Below are 16,751 nucleotides of genomic sequence, written 5' to 3' on the forward strand. Positions count from 1 at the left end.
AAAAAAACCTTGGAATCTAAACAGTGCTATGAGTGGGTTCCTCCAAATCCTCAAAGAATACGCTATTCCTATACTCTATACTAATCTAGGGCATAGAACATGATTTTTTGAAGCTGACAAAAATAGAATTAAAAAATGTAAAACTACTATCCAATCTTATTGATGAATATAAATGCAATTTTCCTACATAAAAATGTAAGGAGGTGAATTCAACATTATTATATTACACTGAAAGAGGAAAAGACCCACCATAATGAAATAGGATGTATCTCATGCAGAAATAATCCAACATGGAGAAATCTATTAATATGATTTATTTTAATATAGGTCAAGGAAGCAAAACCATATAATGATCTCTAGTTTCCCAGATATGTTTAATATAATTCAACAACTTCCAATAAAATGCTTAGTATATGTGAACCAGGAAACCACTTCCTTAACCAGATAAAGACTTCTATTTCAGTCCAACAGCTAACATTAAAAGCTGGTGAAATACTAATGACATTCCCGAAAAGTCAGGAATAAGAGCAAAATTAATACCATCACTTATTTAACATATGAGGTATAAATATTGTAAAGGAAAAGAGAAAATTATCATTAATTACACTCCAAATGATTGTCTACTTAGAAGAAAATCAACTAGGATTCATGGAGGAGTTCAGAAAATTTACCAAAAATCAGTAGCTTGAGCCTACAAGGAGCAACCAGTTATAAAACATAATGAGAAAATGATCCCAACAAAGATATGGCAATATCTAATAATATAATTAACAGGAAATATGCAGGACCCACAAAATTACTGAGGAATATACAAGAAGCCTTCAATAACTTTGACATCTGACAAGTTCCTGAATGGGAAAATTAATATTACAAAGATGGCAACTCTCCTCCAATTAACTTATAACACTGAAGCAATTCTAAACAAAATGCCAATAGAACTTCTTTTGGAATTTGACTGAAATATAACTAAAGCTTATCTGAAAGAATAAATGCACAAATATAGCTGAAAATATTCTGAAAAAGAATAACAACGTTTGCCCCAGAGTAACGTTTGCCCCATTAAAAAGTTAATCACATAATAAGGCAAATTATAAAATAACAGTAATTAAAACAGCATGGTTCAGGAATAGAGAAGGATAGCAACCAACCAACAAACAATAAATCCAGAAAGCACTCCAAGTATATGTAAAAATTTAATATTTGGTAAATGTGGTTTAAAACAGTGGAAGAGGGAGTTTTCAATAAATGATGATGCAACAACTAAATAAATATTTAGAGCCTTAATCACATCTATAACAAAAATAAATTCCATTTGGAGTAAAGATTTAAATCTTAAAAAATTAAAAGAAAAGAAAACACAAATATTTATATAACATTGAGATGGAGAAGAGTTTTTAAAACATATCATCAAAAGCAGAAATCATGAGAGATTAATCTAAATGGAAAATGTAATATTTCTATATATCAAAGACACCATGAATTAAATTTGTACATATATGACAAGGGGCAAAATGTCTGCAGCATATAGAACAAATGGTTGATGGTTTAATATATAAAGAGCTCTTACAAATCAATAAAAAGTGAACTCCCAACAGAAAATTAGCAAATGTGTTTATTCATTCCTTCAACAGGTATTTATTGTGCATCTAATATGTGCCAAGTATTGTGCTAGGGGCTAGAATGTTAAAGAATCTAGACATCCAGACACAGTCTCTTCCTTCATTCATTCCAGCATGAGAAACAGACACACACATACAAAGTAAGTAAGCAAATAAAGTTACAAGTTGAGATAAAAGATTGAGTAATGAAGAAAACAAATAAAGAACTGAGATAGCAAATGGGAGAAGAGTGGTGAGGACTACTTTCAATCAATGCTCTGGGCAGGCCTTTCTCAAGATGTATTAAGCATTACATAAAGAATAGCCAAGGAAAACAGCTTAAGCAGAGATAACATTTACTAAGCCCCTGAGGTACAGAGAAGATCTCAGCATGTTGAAGGAACCACTGTGGCTGCATCATAGTGAGCAATAAAGAGGTGAGCGTGGATGGGGATGGAGACAACAATAAGCATCAAATTGTACAGGACTGTGTAAGCCACGTAGGGGCGTTCGATTTTATCCTATGAGCAACAATTTACTCAATTCCATTTATAATCATTGTTACCACTGTATCAAGAATGTACTGAAGTGGGTCACAGGTCAAGAGTAGAAGCAGAGAAAATAGGTAGGACTGGCTGTCACAGTAATCAAGTGAGAAAAAAATATTCATCAGGATTAAGTAATAGCATTGAAAATGGAAATAAGCAGACAGATTAAAGGTATATTTTGGAGATAAAGCTGATAGATTATGCTGGTCTATTTCATATAAAAAAAAAGAGGTCATCAAAAGAATCAAGGAGGACTCTTAGGTTTCTAGCTTGAGCAATTGGTAGGATGGTGGTGCTATTCACTGTAATAGAGAAAAGGGGAAACAAGTTTGGGATAAGAATGAGGAATTAGATTTGGGACATTTAAGCTTGAAAGATCTGACCCATCCAAATGAAGATATTAAGCAAGCAATTAGATATGTGAGTCTAGAACTTAAAGGTCAAGGTAGGAAACAAATTTGAAACCCTTTAGCATAAAGATGGTACTTAAATCCATGGAAATTGATAAGACTGTCATGAAGAAGAACATAAGGGGAAAAAAAGGGACCTGAATGGAGGTGAGAAACCACAACTTCTCAAAGGTAGGCAGAAGGAGTATAACACTGATCAGTGAAGGAAGAGGAAGACCAGGAGAAAACAGTGTCTTGGATATGAAGAGAGAACATTTAAAGAACCAGAGAGCGGTCAAGGTAAGGACAGGAAAGTATCCTCTTGGATAAGATAATATGAAAGTGACTGGTGACCTTAACAAGGACACTTTCAGTGCTGGTGGTGGCAGGGGAGTCACATTGTGGACTGAAAAATAATTGGAAGATTAGAAAATGAAGACAATATATAACTCCATAGAGACGTTTAGTTATGATGGAGAGCTGAGAAAGGGCTAACAGATGGGAAAGATGTGGTTTAGATGGGGGGACACTGGAACATGTCTGCATGCTAATGAGAATGATCCATTCAAGACAGATATTGATGATGCAAAAGAGAGAAAGGGGAAAATATAAGGAGAAGTGTCCTCAGAAAGGCGACAGAAGATGGGATCCAGAGCACAAGAGGAGGGGCTGGCCTTTGAAACTTCCTCCATAGTCACCAAAAGGAAGGAGATGGTTACCAAGGTAGCTGGGTTGGGGGGTGGGGACAAGGGAGTCTGATGGTGGGAAGATGAAGAAGTTTTTATGTAATATCTTCTTATTTTCCAAGGGAAATTTAAAGTAAACAGGCAGGAGGAGATCAGAAAAATATGAGGAGAGATGAAAAGGTTTATCAGTTTTAGTGAGAAACTGAGACTCCAGTAGGAACAATAGCACCAATTTGAGGTTGGAAATAACAAGTTGGAAGTAAAACTAATTGACTGCACTGTGATTTTCTGGAGGAAAACGTTCAGTTGTCCCAATCAAGCCCACGGAAGGCAGATAGTAAAGCTGATCCAGAGTTGGGATTTTACCAGGCAAGTAAATTGGAAGAAACTGAGGTTCGAGACTGCTGAGAGCACTGTATTTCAAGGAGGATGATTACAATGATGGATCATGGCATCTAGGCTAGACAAGAAAGGAAGTGAATCTAAAACAGGGGCTGACAGTGGGGGGAAACGAGGTTAATGAATTAGCTTTCAGTAAACAAGGGACCCAGAAAGATCGGAAGATGGTGATTGGAGTGGAATGTCTGATAAGATGTTAGATCGGGTCCTTCTAGAAGCAGACATCAAGGCAGGGTTCAACTTTTCTATTGAGGGAACATCTGTGAAGGAAAAAGGTAAGGAAACAGGAGCAGGGAAGGGGAGGCCTTCACACCATAATGCAAGTCTGACACTATGAAAGGACGGGGGTTGAGCAAGGAGAGCCGTAGACTGCGTGCAGCACAGTTCTAAGAAAGTTTCGGCCAGGCTGCTGGGGAGTCCCCACGACAAAGATGCTCGTTAGAGGAGTCCAGCATGTCACATGAATGGGCCATCACTAATACCCACACTGTGCTGGGGCTGGGAGGAGCCCAGGAGAAGCGTGGCTTCAGCGCAAACTGAGCGGATCGCCTGGGATGGCAATCTAGAACCATGGGGACAAGGACTGATTCCGAAGGGAAGAAATGGTCAGTGGAGATGAAGTTACAAGGAGGAGACTGGATGTTGGAGTTCAAGTTCAACCACAGTTATGCATTACACACTCCAGATGGTGTTGATGACCCCGTAGTCACAGGGGATTTGTACACTAAAACAATCTTCTGGCAGACGGGGTTGGGGGTGGGGGGACTAGCTTACTGATGATAAGGATTTGAGGTGAAGTAGACTAAAGCGGTAGCAGCTAGTCTTTGAAGAACTAATAATGAAAGAAACTGCCTAGGAAGTTGATAAATTACAAGAAGGAAAAGAGGATGCTGCTGTCCAGTGGCAAGATTCTCAAAAAAGCCGGGGTTTGGGCAGGCAGGATGAAGTAGTAATGCTCCGAGAGCAGCAACGACTAGCAGGAGGCCATCCTCCCGACCCGCCGGCCCTAAGGCACACGGTCCTCGCGAGGGGCTGCGTGGGCAAGAGCTCTGGGGTGAACGAGGGTCCGGTTGCAGCGAGGGGCTGAAGGGAGGTGTGCGAACGGCAGAGCACCCGAGCAGTTCGCTGCGGTCGGAGCGGCCTTCCCAGAGCCCGGGAGGAGCTGGAAGGGCGGGCGGGGAAGAAGGCGGGCCGCGACGGGGCGCCTGAGGTACTCGGGCCGGGGGGAGCGCGGGTGTAGTCCCGCCGGCGGCCGAGCGGCGGCGCTCACGGCGGCGCGGGCTTCCCGAGGCCGCGGGCNCTTCGGCCCGCACGGGCGGCAGCGGTCCCCATGGAGAAAGACAAAGACACGCCGGTTAGAAACGGGACCCACGCGCTGGCTCCTCCCAGCTAATCCGGGAGCCGCGAACCCAAACTCAGCGCGATGCCGTTTCCGCCCAACAGGTTGGCCCGCAGACACAGGAGAGAAACCCGTGTTGATCAGAGGAAACCGGCATCCAGCTGAAGTCTCATACAGGCTTTAGCAATGTAAGGAAATGGATCAGAACCCTTAAGCTTTTTTCATACTTTGACCCAGCAATTCTAGTTTTAGAGTTTTCCCGTAAGGAATCATTATGAATACATACAAAATTTCCATACAGGGTGTTCAATGCAGTATCTATAACAGAAAAAACAACAAAAACAAAAGGCAAAGAAAAAAAGAAATAAAGAAAAGCTAAATATCCTGTATCCAACAGTAAGATGTCGGTTCGATTACAGTCTTTTTCTTATAGTGGAGATTAGCCTGCTATTAAAATAATGCCAGGAAATAATACCTAATCATATGGGAAAGTATGTATACTCGATGGAATGAAAAAATCAGTTTTCATCCCCATTTGTAGTGTGTGTGGAGGAGTGTATACTTAGGTATCTACATACACAACACACCACAGATGTGTAACGTAATGGAGAGAAACACTCCAAAATGTTACATGGTCATCTCCAGGTGATGAGGCCGCAGGTAATCTTGAGATATTTCCCAAATTGTATATAATAAGCACATTTTATTTTTATAATAAAAAACACATGTTAGTAAAATTTTAATCCATTCCTACGTACCCATTCTTTTTCCCAATTCAAATTTATGAAAATAATCATATTGTTTAGCAAACTGGTGAACATCATATTTTAAGAATGAATGGATGGACCCCAGAAATACTTTATCTTCCAGAAAGGTTCTGAGTAAATCAGTAAAGCAGTTTATCCCTTAAATATTATGCAGTTAATCATAACCAGTGTCTTTTGTGAAGTTTAGCCCTTATTTTACACTAGTAATAATTTCTACTTCAGACAAAAGTGGGGGTGCTTTCTGGGCTTTTAACAAACTTGATTTATAATCGCCACAGAAAAAACAAATTATATTTTTGGAACAAATGTTTTATATAATAGCAATGTTTAAACAATGTATTCAATAATTTTCTCTTTAACTTAAAAGTACTTAGTGGGAGCAAAACAAAAATGTTAACAATGAACTAGAGTCTAAACATCCTGGTCTTCCAAGAGAACACATTTAAATTTTTGGCAGTTATTAATACCTAGGAAGTCTGTTTTGCCCAACCTTGTCCCAGGAAAATGCATAAAGATGACCATAAAATTATATTGATATAATGTAGGGGTGGGATTCCAGGGCATTGTTGTTAAATTGATAGAAAACACATTGTAAGTTCCAATGATATCTTAAGCCAAAGTGACCTCAGAGTTGTCAGGTTGATTTTACTTAACTTAAATCCAAGTTTAGATGCTCATTAGAATATTGCTTAAATATATGATGACCTAATCACCCACACCATCCTGCAAGTCTCCCTCTTTCTGAAGGGAATGGATAAAATTATCACGTCTAGAGGCACACCTCTAGTAGACGTTTATCAGAAATAAAATTTACAGAGAACAAATCCGAAGAGGCCAAATGTTTGTGTTAACTAACCGCTTCTGAACAAAAAGGTTGTCTGAGCTTTTTATAAAGCATTCTCTCTCCAGAAACCTTATTTTCCACCAAATGGGTTATAACCTAAACAGGATTGAATACAGATAAAACAGAAGGGCATTTATTTTTGGTGCTGTAGTCCATAGAGTGATTCCATTTAATTCGACATTTTTGAGTACCTATCATCTCAGGCACTGTGCTTAGACACTAAGACCAAAGAAGGTTAACAGGGGGTTCCTACCTTTGAGAAGCTCTCTCTAGAAAATTACCTCCAGATTATTAGGATAACTCAGACCGTGGAGCTAATCTGAATCCTTAAATCAGCCCTCAGTCCTGCCAAAGCTTTCCTTCTCACATTCTTTACATGAGCTTTCTAATTTCCTGTCATTCCTTTGCTCAGACTCATCCATAGCATCCCACTGTCTCCACACTAGCTAAATTATTAGTTATTAACCTTTCAGGGGAGTCAAAGACCAGTCTGAGATTCCGATTAAAGACACAGACTTCTCCTCCAGAAACATGCACACAAATGCATACACCATATACTTTATTTCACTGCACTGGAAACTGATTTCCTGAACATTAGCAATATATAAAAAAACAATATTTATAAAGGATTATGCCTCCCTCACATTGTTATTTTTCATTAAAAAATGGTGGCTTCCTGAAGAAAATTAATTTAAAAAATTCTAACTGCTCAGTAGTAAATCTCAATGAGATTTGGCTTATTGGGATGAAATTATGATACAGTCTTTGACACAGCAACACATAACATCTTCGATAATCAATTGTGACTTTTTTCTCCATGGTAACAAGTACTGAAATCTTTGACTCACAAAGGTACACAAACCAAGGCAGAATTCCACAGAATACTTTGTCAGGTTGAGGTAGCCTCTGTACTGGCACACTGAACTCCTCCAAGACTTTCAAGCTAGAGTCAAGTAACATTATTGCCTCTGCTTTCGCATTCAATTAAGACCTCTTGAAAGGCAGCAAACTTCTGTCTAGTAGAGAAAAACATATTCTGTTCCTCTTTCTTGGTAAGGTGGTGTCACCCTCTTAGAAGGGTGGTGACAGCAGCTGATATGGAAACTAATGAGTCGCAGTGACGTGTGGCTGTCCTTCCCTCATGAAAGCAGGAAAGCCAAGATGTGTACCTGACATGACCAGCGCACATCTGCATGTCATTTTTTTTCTTTCACTTGAATATTAGAGAGATACACAGAATTATTTTGAAAATGCTGCCAGCCTTTCCAATTTCCAAAAAGTATCCTAAAATGGAATTCTTCTTTGATGACATCAGGGAGCACACGAAAACGTGCAGCCTGATGCACTGAGGGGCATCAGTAGTTCAGCCAGTTGCATGCTGAACCACCCGGTTTTTCTAATTCTGAAGTAACTGATATTTGAGAGAAGCACTGCCTCAGTTCTCTTTCATGGACCATGTTTGAAGAAACTTTGCATCAAACTACTTGACTCCCCACTCCCCTAACATACGCTATTATTTCTCACCTCTATGCTTTTATTCTTGGCATTTCACCCATCAAAAAATGTTTTCTCCCTCCTTTCATCTATTCAAACACTGCCATCCCTCAAGACCCAGACCAAAGCCACTCCTAACAAGGTTTCCCTGAACATCTCAGTCTGAAATGATCTCTCCATTTTCTGAACTCCCACAACAGCAGGTGTGGTTCTGAGACCACCTGCTTCAAAAATGCACCATAATCCGTATTTTTACAAATACCAGAAAGAGCTGTGGCAATGTCTCCACTGTTTTCCTAAATCTATTTTGCCACTCTTAAAAGAATAACTGATCCCTGGATGAAGAGGGGAAGGCTGACAATGCTCATTGTTGCTCAACTGACTCATCTCAATTTTTCCTTTCTGTACTCATTTTCATACAAAAAGTTTTGATTTGCCAACTGTGTATTTGTCATATCTGCAATATCATTGTTGACTGTTGAATTCACCATCATCATATCTTTACCTCTGGGGTTTTCAATCATTGCCTCCCAATTTCATGGCCATCCTGATATTCTAAGAGTTGAGATGCTGCTACCATTTTCAAAATAACTTTACATGCTATGAGAAAGAATTTAAGCAGAGCTTGAAATGAAGGTAAGCATGATTAGATGGAAAGGGCTGTAACTGACATCATCTGTTCAAATAAGATACAAAATTATATATATTCTAGAGCTGAGCAGTAACTTGAAGATGATCTCTTTCAATAGATTCACATTGCAGATGGGAAACTGTGGGGAATGAGGTATTTTGGAGCAAAAAAAAACTGACATCTGAAGAGAATCAAAGCCCAAAAACAAAATGGTAACAAAATCATTCACAGCTAAAAAGAACTGTCCTAATTAGCTCATGGATTCAACATTAAGGATAAATGAAATTAAGGAGTTAAAAGAATTAAAGAATAAAGAATGAAAATAACTGAAAATGTAAAAGATGAAACAGATCAGTCATCTAAAGACATGGCCCAAAAGACTTTGACATTTCAAGTATCAAGGTGACCTGAACTCAACATCACTTATACTTATCAATATTAGTTATCATTTAATTGCTGTATGCCAGGTACTGGGCTATTTGAGAGATTTGAATGCCCTTTTATTAAACTCTAATGGGAAAAAATGTGCTAAAGGAGATCATCTATAGTAACTACATAAGAAAAAAAATCAAGAAATCAAAAGCTGGCCATCTGTCTGCAGCCTGGTCTAGTAAAAAGGATGCTCTGAGAATTGAAGAACATCTGGTCTGAGTGGCAAATACATTCCCTGGGAAAGATGAACGCATTATACTACCAGAACTTGCTGATTTTGGTCACTGAGAGCTGATTCAATGCTCATCAAGCAACCTTCTGATTATAATTTAGTAGGTTGTAGATTTGCCTATTTGGAGAAAATACACTGAGCCATAAAAATGAGAAACCAGTATGCCTGATACCTCTCACTGCAAATTTTAAAGCTAGCTTTGTGGAATTTACACACTAGTATCTAGGAGGCTGGTTAGAGTGACCCAGTTCTCTAGCACCCAGTCACCTTGCTAGATCACCCAGTAATGAAGGCCAGCTTTAGAAAGTAATGGCCATGTCAAAGTTACCTGTGAGGCCGGCAGGGAGGCTAGCCTGCCCTCCCTGTCCTGTTCACCATCTTCAAACTACAACGCCATGTGATTTCAAACACACATGAACACATACACATGCACATGCATGCAGCACACACACACACACACGCACACACAAGAGCCAGTTAGGAATGAAAATGATGGAAAAAGAAGGAAGAAAATATAGTGTTTCTCCAGGCTCCAGGACACCACCTTGTGAATTTAGAGCTTAGTTTTTACAGCAGAGAAGGCTCAAGATTGGTTTTTTTTTAAAGTAACACCAATTAAGTGTTTCACTTGTTAAAAGAAATTAGTCACCTCCACAAAAAAAAAAAAAATTCAAGTAGAGGTGGAATTGGGACATATAACCTTATACCAAAGAATAAATATCAAAGCATTTCCCATGTCTCACATAATACATGGTTACTTAAGGTTTTCTTTTTGTTTGGGGGGCTTTGTCAGTTTTTGTTTTCTGATAACATCTCCACAGGAGAGAGACCTATAAATATATAGAGCAAGGTTCTAACATGACTTATCACAGTTTTTGACAAGACTTTAGTTCTCAGTCTTACACCAAGAATTCCAGAGTCAGAATGCAGTAAGAACCAGTAGAACCCCGTGTCCAGGATAACACACATAAAAGCTGCACTAATGCTATAAGCCTCAGAGATACGATCTTATTTGTTCTACTACTGAATTTTAACTATTGTGAAAGTACTATGAAAATATACTTTTAGTATGATTAACTTTTTCCCAGTCAGTAATGGAGTTATAATTAACGCTATTTTCAAACAGAATTACTCAGTAAATAATGCATGAGAAGTACTGCTGTCTTAGGGAGAACACAGGATTACTGTCCATCTAAAGTAAAATTCAAATATAAATACTTAACCTCTATAAATCCTTTCATGGACATTTGGCATGGGACATATTTTTTTAATGGATTCGCCTTCTGTGATCTAGTTTGGTCCAAAAGATCTAAAATCGTGCAGTTCTTTAGGCCCCATTAATCTCTGAAAAATAGATGGCCATAATGGCATTGATACATATATATTAGCCAAAATAAACCCAGAATGATCAAAATTAAAGATACATTTCTATACAGATGATCATGAGTCATATTAAGATGATTAAAACACATAGTTACAATCTGTTTTGAGAAACAAATGAAAAATTATGTCTGTTATTTGCATATGAGGTTGGAGATTTAAAAATTTAGAAAATAGGGGAGTCTGGCTGGCTCAGTCAGTATAGCATGTGACTCTTGATCTCAGGGTTGTGAGTTCAAGCCCCACGTTGGATGTGGAGATTATTTAAAAATAAAATCTTTAAAAAAAGGTATTAAAAATTTAGAAAATAAACATTTGTGGTTTGATATTTATAACATCACTGCTTTTCACTGGCACTGCGAAATTAAACTGTTTTGTACACACCAGATTTTTACACAAGTCTAAAGGTAAGTCATTTCCCTGAAAACTTTGCCTGTCATTTCTTTCTCAAATGGAAAAGTAAATATCCTAATCAGTTATTTTAAGTTACTAGCACTAATAATTATATGTATTTCACTTATTTTTTTAACTTTAACATTTATCATAAAATAAATCAATGACCATGATCTCTTGCAGAACGCCATGTGAAATACTACATTATGGTCACATGAGGAATTCAATATATACTAAAACAAAACACAATTTAACCCTTTGTCCATTCACATGAACAAAAACTGGTTGTTTAAATGACAGACAATACAGTAAAATGAAAGTTCACGAACCAAAGAATAAAAATATTTGGCTCTACAAAATCCAGACATATGCTATGTGGAAATAAAAAAGTGGGAAAAAAAAAAAGGTATGGAAAAGTGTATACAAACATGCTACCATTTGCATCAAGGGGAATGTATACATTTATATGCTTATATATGCATAGAACAGCTCTTGAAAGCCCAAGAAACTGGTAATTTGAGTAGAGAATGAGGGAACAGAGAGTTGGGATAGGAAGAAAACTTACCTTTCACAGAACACCTCATCATACTGGTTTTTTTTTTTTTACATGTATGTGTTATTACCTACTAAAATAATATTTTAAGAGATAGCTGGCCTCTATTCCTGACTTCTTCATTAACTACATGTGTGACCTGGTGCAATCACTTACCTCAACTTTCTCCACTTCAAAATGAGGTTCTACTAAATCTCTAGAGTCCCCATCCGCAATTCAAAGGAGTATGGCTCAAAAGATGGTATTTACAAAATGCCAGGTGGCTAAAAAAAATAACTGTAAGACCTTACTTTGCAGTGACTTACATAACGCGATATTATAATTATTTACACTTCTGCCTGCTCTGTTCCCATGAGGCTATGAGACAAAAAAAAAAAAACCAAAAAACAAAAAACCACAGCAAGCAAATGAGCCTGGGAATAAAGTGTTGGGCAACACAACAATGTTTCTCTTCTTTGTTTCCGGTTAATCCTCCTTTTTTATAACTATTGCTTCCAAGATACAGACTTCCAGAATATATTTTGATAAATGAATATTTAAAATAATTGTAAAAAGGAAGAATTTTTGTGATAAGATTTTAAAAATGGATCCTAAGACAGGAAAAAAAGCCAAAAACTCACCCCCTATTCCCATAAAACTAGCCCAAGAATCTCCTAAAATCATTCACAATCTTCATTAACACAAGATGCTAACAGAACCAGAGTAGCCAAGTGGAGAGCAGCAGAAGGTTTAGGCCAAAGTAAGAGATGAAGAGGACCCTGAAAAGAAACCCAAACTGACATCTGGAGAACAGAGGATATTCGGAAGAGGCCTAGCGATCCATTTATTCATGATGCTATAGAGAAAAACTGTCGGGCCTCCAAAGGCTTAGAGTCTAATTGTGGGAACACTCTAGTTAAATAATAATGCAATAATAACACAAAGAATGAGAGTGAAAAATAAGTGGTATGGTAAATGTTCACCAGAGGAAGAGGTCTTGATGGGTGGGAACTATCAAGATAAGAACAGATTCATAAAAGAAATAGGATTTTGAAATCTGCATGATAAGCAAAATGATGGTGGCAGCAAGGACAAAATAAAGTCAGCAAGGGAAGTCAGTGCTGGTAGTAGAATGATGAGTTTAGTTTTAGTCATAGTTTGATTTTAAATAGTAACTTCGCAAAACCTGTTAGAAATTCATTTCAAATACCGGGTTGCCAAACTTCCTTTGCAGACTACTACACAGGAGTGATGCCATGCTAGTATTATGTCAAAAGTGACTGAACACGCTCAAATACAAGATCAATCTGCATCTAGATGTAACTTTTAATAGGGCAGGGCTCTGAGGTACGAGAAAATCACCCTTACACAGGATGTTTGGCAAACCTCTTCCAGTATTTTCTTGCAAGTACCTAGAATCATTTCCTATCCCAACCTTCATACTCAGGAGTCAGCTCCACCCAAGACACACAAAACCAGGAAATCAAGAGGTGCCAGTTTTACTTTTCTATTGGTTAAGTCTGTGAACTGGGTCTAGTTGATGTAATAGAGTCCTGTGGATTTTACCACACAGAACAAATGTCAAAACAAAACAAAAAAACCACCCTCTATCTCTCAGTGATCTAGTAAAGCTGAAAGAATAAACACTTAATAAATTCTGGCATGATACATAATATAAATTCAAGGTATTCATTATCTTATGGATAAAAAATCTGTGTATGTTATTGTAACATGATAAATCTTGCAAGAAATTTCTAAACAAAATTTCTAAAATGTTAGCATAGGGCAAGAAAGAATATGAACAAATATAAAGAAGTCCTCAATGCAGAAAATATATATTCTAAAATTCTATTCCACTCTTCATTTTTGTTACAATCCTACAAGTGCCTAAATACACAAATTACCTTTATTCAATAATCTTTTAGTGATTTACTGAGGTGAGAATAGGTATATAGAGGCTTGCCAGGAAAAAAAAAAATCAATGCTTAAAAGCAAATTTATTTAGAAAAGAATATTTGAAACAAGTATTAAAGTTTACAATTTAAAGTAATTTGTGCTACAGCAATGTCCCTTGTATTATTTTGACATGGATATCAGGTTTATGCTAATGCCTATTATTAATTTAAAGTTCAAATAACAAGAAAAAAATTGTTTTCAAAGCATTAGAACAGAAAACTGTAAAGATTTCTTTTCTCATTTAACCACAGATTAGAAGATTATAATATAGCTGTGTCCTCTTCTAGTTCAAGTCTGTCAGCATTTCTATTACTGACTTCAGTTTTTAAGGGTCATAACACATCCATAAAAGTCACTCTATTAAAACCTGACACAGTCTCCCAGGAATTCTTCCCTTTAAAAGGAAGATTTCAAAAGTTAATCAAAAGCTGGATATCTCAAATGGTATACGGACCTATGCTTTCAGTATCAAGTCATTGATTTCAATCCCAAGCAGGGCTGACTTCTTAAAACTCATTCTGCATACCCTCCTCAGTATCCACTGGCCTGGGCAGGGTAAACAGGCTGCTTCATGTCAGTTCTGAGGGCACAAATCCCTCCACCCGTGGAGAGCTCTAGTGGCTATCTAGATGGCAAGGTCTAAAGTTCCATTGTTAGGTTCTCCCTTCAGACAGGAAGTGAAAAGAAATTGGGAGAAACCAGTGAGGGCCACAGGAACATATATGACAGTGCAGGACCTAGTTTTTAACTATTATCTTAAATATTCACCCATCCAAAAAGCGCAGCTTGTCAGGGGCGCCTGGGTGGCACAGCGGTTAAGCATCTGCCTTCGGCTCAGGGCGTGATCCCGGCGTTATGGGATCGAGCCCCACATCGGGCTCCTCTGCTATGAGCCTGCTTCTTCCTCTCCCACTCCCCCTGCTTGTGTTCCCTCTCTCGCTGGCTGTCTCTATCTCTGTCGAATAAATAAATAAAATCTTAAAAAAAAAAAAAAACAAAAAAAAACAAAAAAACAAAAAGCGCAGCTTGTCAAAATAAAATTAATATACTTCAATCATCTGTTCAGTGTTTAATAGCACATTTTTTCCCTTAGAATCTGGCTGTGGATACTAAAGTTTATCATATGGATTATGTCGATTCTATTAGTGAGATGGCTTCTTCCTGGGAAGTTTCTAGGGACACCTGGGTGGCAGTCAGTTAAGTGTCCAACTCTTGATTTTGGCTCAGGTCATGACATTGCGGTTGTGACATCGAGCCCCACGCTGGGCTTTGGGCAGGGTGTGGAGCCTGCTTAATATTCTCTTTCTCTCCTTCTGCCCCTCCCCATACCCCTTTTCTCTCTCTTCCCCTCAAGGAAGGAAGGAAGGAAGGAAGGAAAGGAGGGAGGGAAGGAGGGAGGGAGGGAGGGAGGGGACTAAGTCACAAACAAATCCTGGACATATCCAAGGTATAGGACTCAACAAACAGATCTTGTTGTCTAAGAACACTAATAGTTTTGTTTTGTTTTTTTTTAAGATTTTATTTATTCATTCAACAGAGAGAGAGAGACAGCCAGCGAGAGAGGGAACACAAGCAGAGGGGAGTGGGAGAGGAGGAAGCAGGCTCCCAGCAGAAGAGCCCAACATGGGGCTCGATCCCAGAACTCCAGGATCACGCCCTGAGCCGAAGGCAGAGGCTTATCGACTGAGCCACCCAGGCGCCCCACTAATAGTTTTATTTTTAAAAACAAGGTATTTCCTTTCTAAGGTTAATCTTTTAAAATAGGTCTTAGAGATTTCTGTAAAGCCCTCTAAATAAAACACAGGTTAGTTCACATTGCCTAACAGTATTACAATTTAATTATCCAGCACTTCTTAGAGTAATATCAAATATATGTTACATTATAGACTGCACACATGGCAGCAGAAAGTAGTAGTGGGTGGGGCAGATGGAGAATCAGTCCTAGCCAAACATCATTTCCCAAATGCAAAACTGAAATAGAAAGGCGCTGACCTAAATTACACAATAAACCAGAAGAATGTGAGTAGGATATGCTGACTCCGTTTTATTCTTTGTAACCTCTTTAAAACCTAGGGCTTAATATACACTCACACTAATGACTCATAAATCTCAAGCCCTTAGACAATCTCTCTCTTGACCTCTAGTCTATATCTCCTGGTCCTACTAAGCATCTCCAATGAGATGTTCCATCAGCACCTCAAACTCAACACATCTAAACTTTAACACTCCCCCCCGCCATGAAAAGTGTTCCTCCCCCTCCTGTGTTCCCTACCTTAAAGAATGGTCTGACCCACCTGCCCAAACAAAACTCCCAAAACTGGAAATCATATTCAATTCCTTATTCATCTCCACTGCCTGGAAAATTCCACTTCTGAAATAATTATAGTATCCATATCTGTCTCCACATTCATTGCCTTACCTAAATTTAGGCCCTTATCACTTCTACTTAGATTTCTGAAACAGGCTTCTATTTGATTTCCTCAGCACAAATCTTACTCTCCACCCCAATTCAATCTCCTCAATGCTAGCATATACCCCTGCTTCAAATCCTTCAACAGCTACCCCTAATCTTCAAAATATGATTAAAATTACTTAGTCAGCCCATAAGAGCTTTCTTGATTTGGCCATCACTGTCTCATATTCCTTCCCTTGGTCTACATGTGTTCTCATGTTTCTGCATCCACTTGGAAATTTTTCTACCTAACTCTTTCAAAACTCAACTCAAGAATGAATTTAAGAATTTTGAAAAGTCTTCCCCAACCCCTCAGTGTGCTTTAATATTCCACTTGTGTGTATCCTTATAATATGTTCTTCTTCTGTGATACTTGAGAGAAGGAACTGTTCATCTCTGTAACCCTAGCACCTAACTCGGTGGCTCACACAAGGCAGGAAATGCCCAATGAATGCATGACGCCAGTCAACCTACAAAACAGTGAAATCTGAAGAATACGCATCAAATTCTTTGACTTTTGATACCTGAGCAGGCTTCACGGGGGCAAACAAGTTTAATTTATTATTACTGATTTATCCCTAGATATTATTTTTAAACTATTTATTTCAGCTTCTATTCAATAAAAGTTTGTTAAATTGAAATCTTCACTCTTTAAAAGGCAAATAAATACCGCATTTCA

General features: G+C 38.1%; 1 protein-coding gene across 1 annotated transcript in view; it reads right to left on the reverse strand.

Moving 5' to 3' along the window:
* Window positions 1-5,642: 5,642 nt before the first annotated feature.
* ZNF800 (zinc finger protein 800) overlaps window positions 5,643-16,751 on the reverse strand; it is a 44,631-nt gene continuing 33,522 nt past the window's right edge. Inside the window, exon 6 of the mRNA XM_034671456.1 lies at window positions 5,643-10,703. Within this exon, the coding sequence (XP_034527347.1) occupies window position 10,703 (1 nt within the window). The 3' untranslated portion in view covers window positions 5,643-10,702. The remainder of the gene's footprint in view (window positions 10,704-16,751) is intronic.

Source organism: Ailuropoda melanoleuca, chromosome 1 (assembly GCF_002007445.2).
Source record: "Ailuropoda melanoleuca isolate Jingjing chromosome 1, ASM200744v2, whole genome shotgun sequence".
NCBI classification, from domain to species: domain Eukaryota; kingdom Metazoa; phylum Chordata; class Mammalia; order Carnivora; family Ursidae; genus Ailuropoda; species Ailuropoda melanoleuca.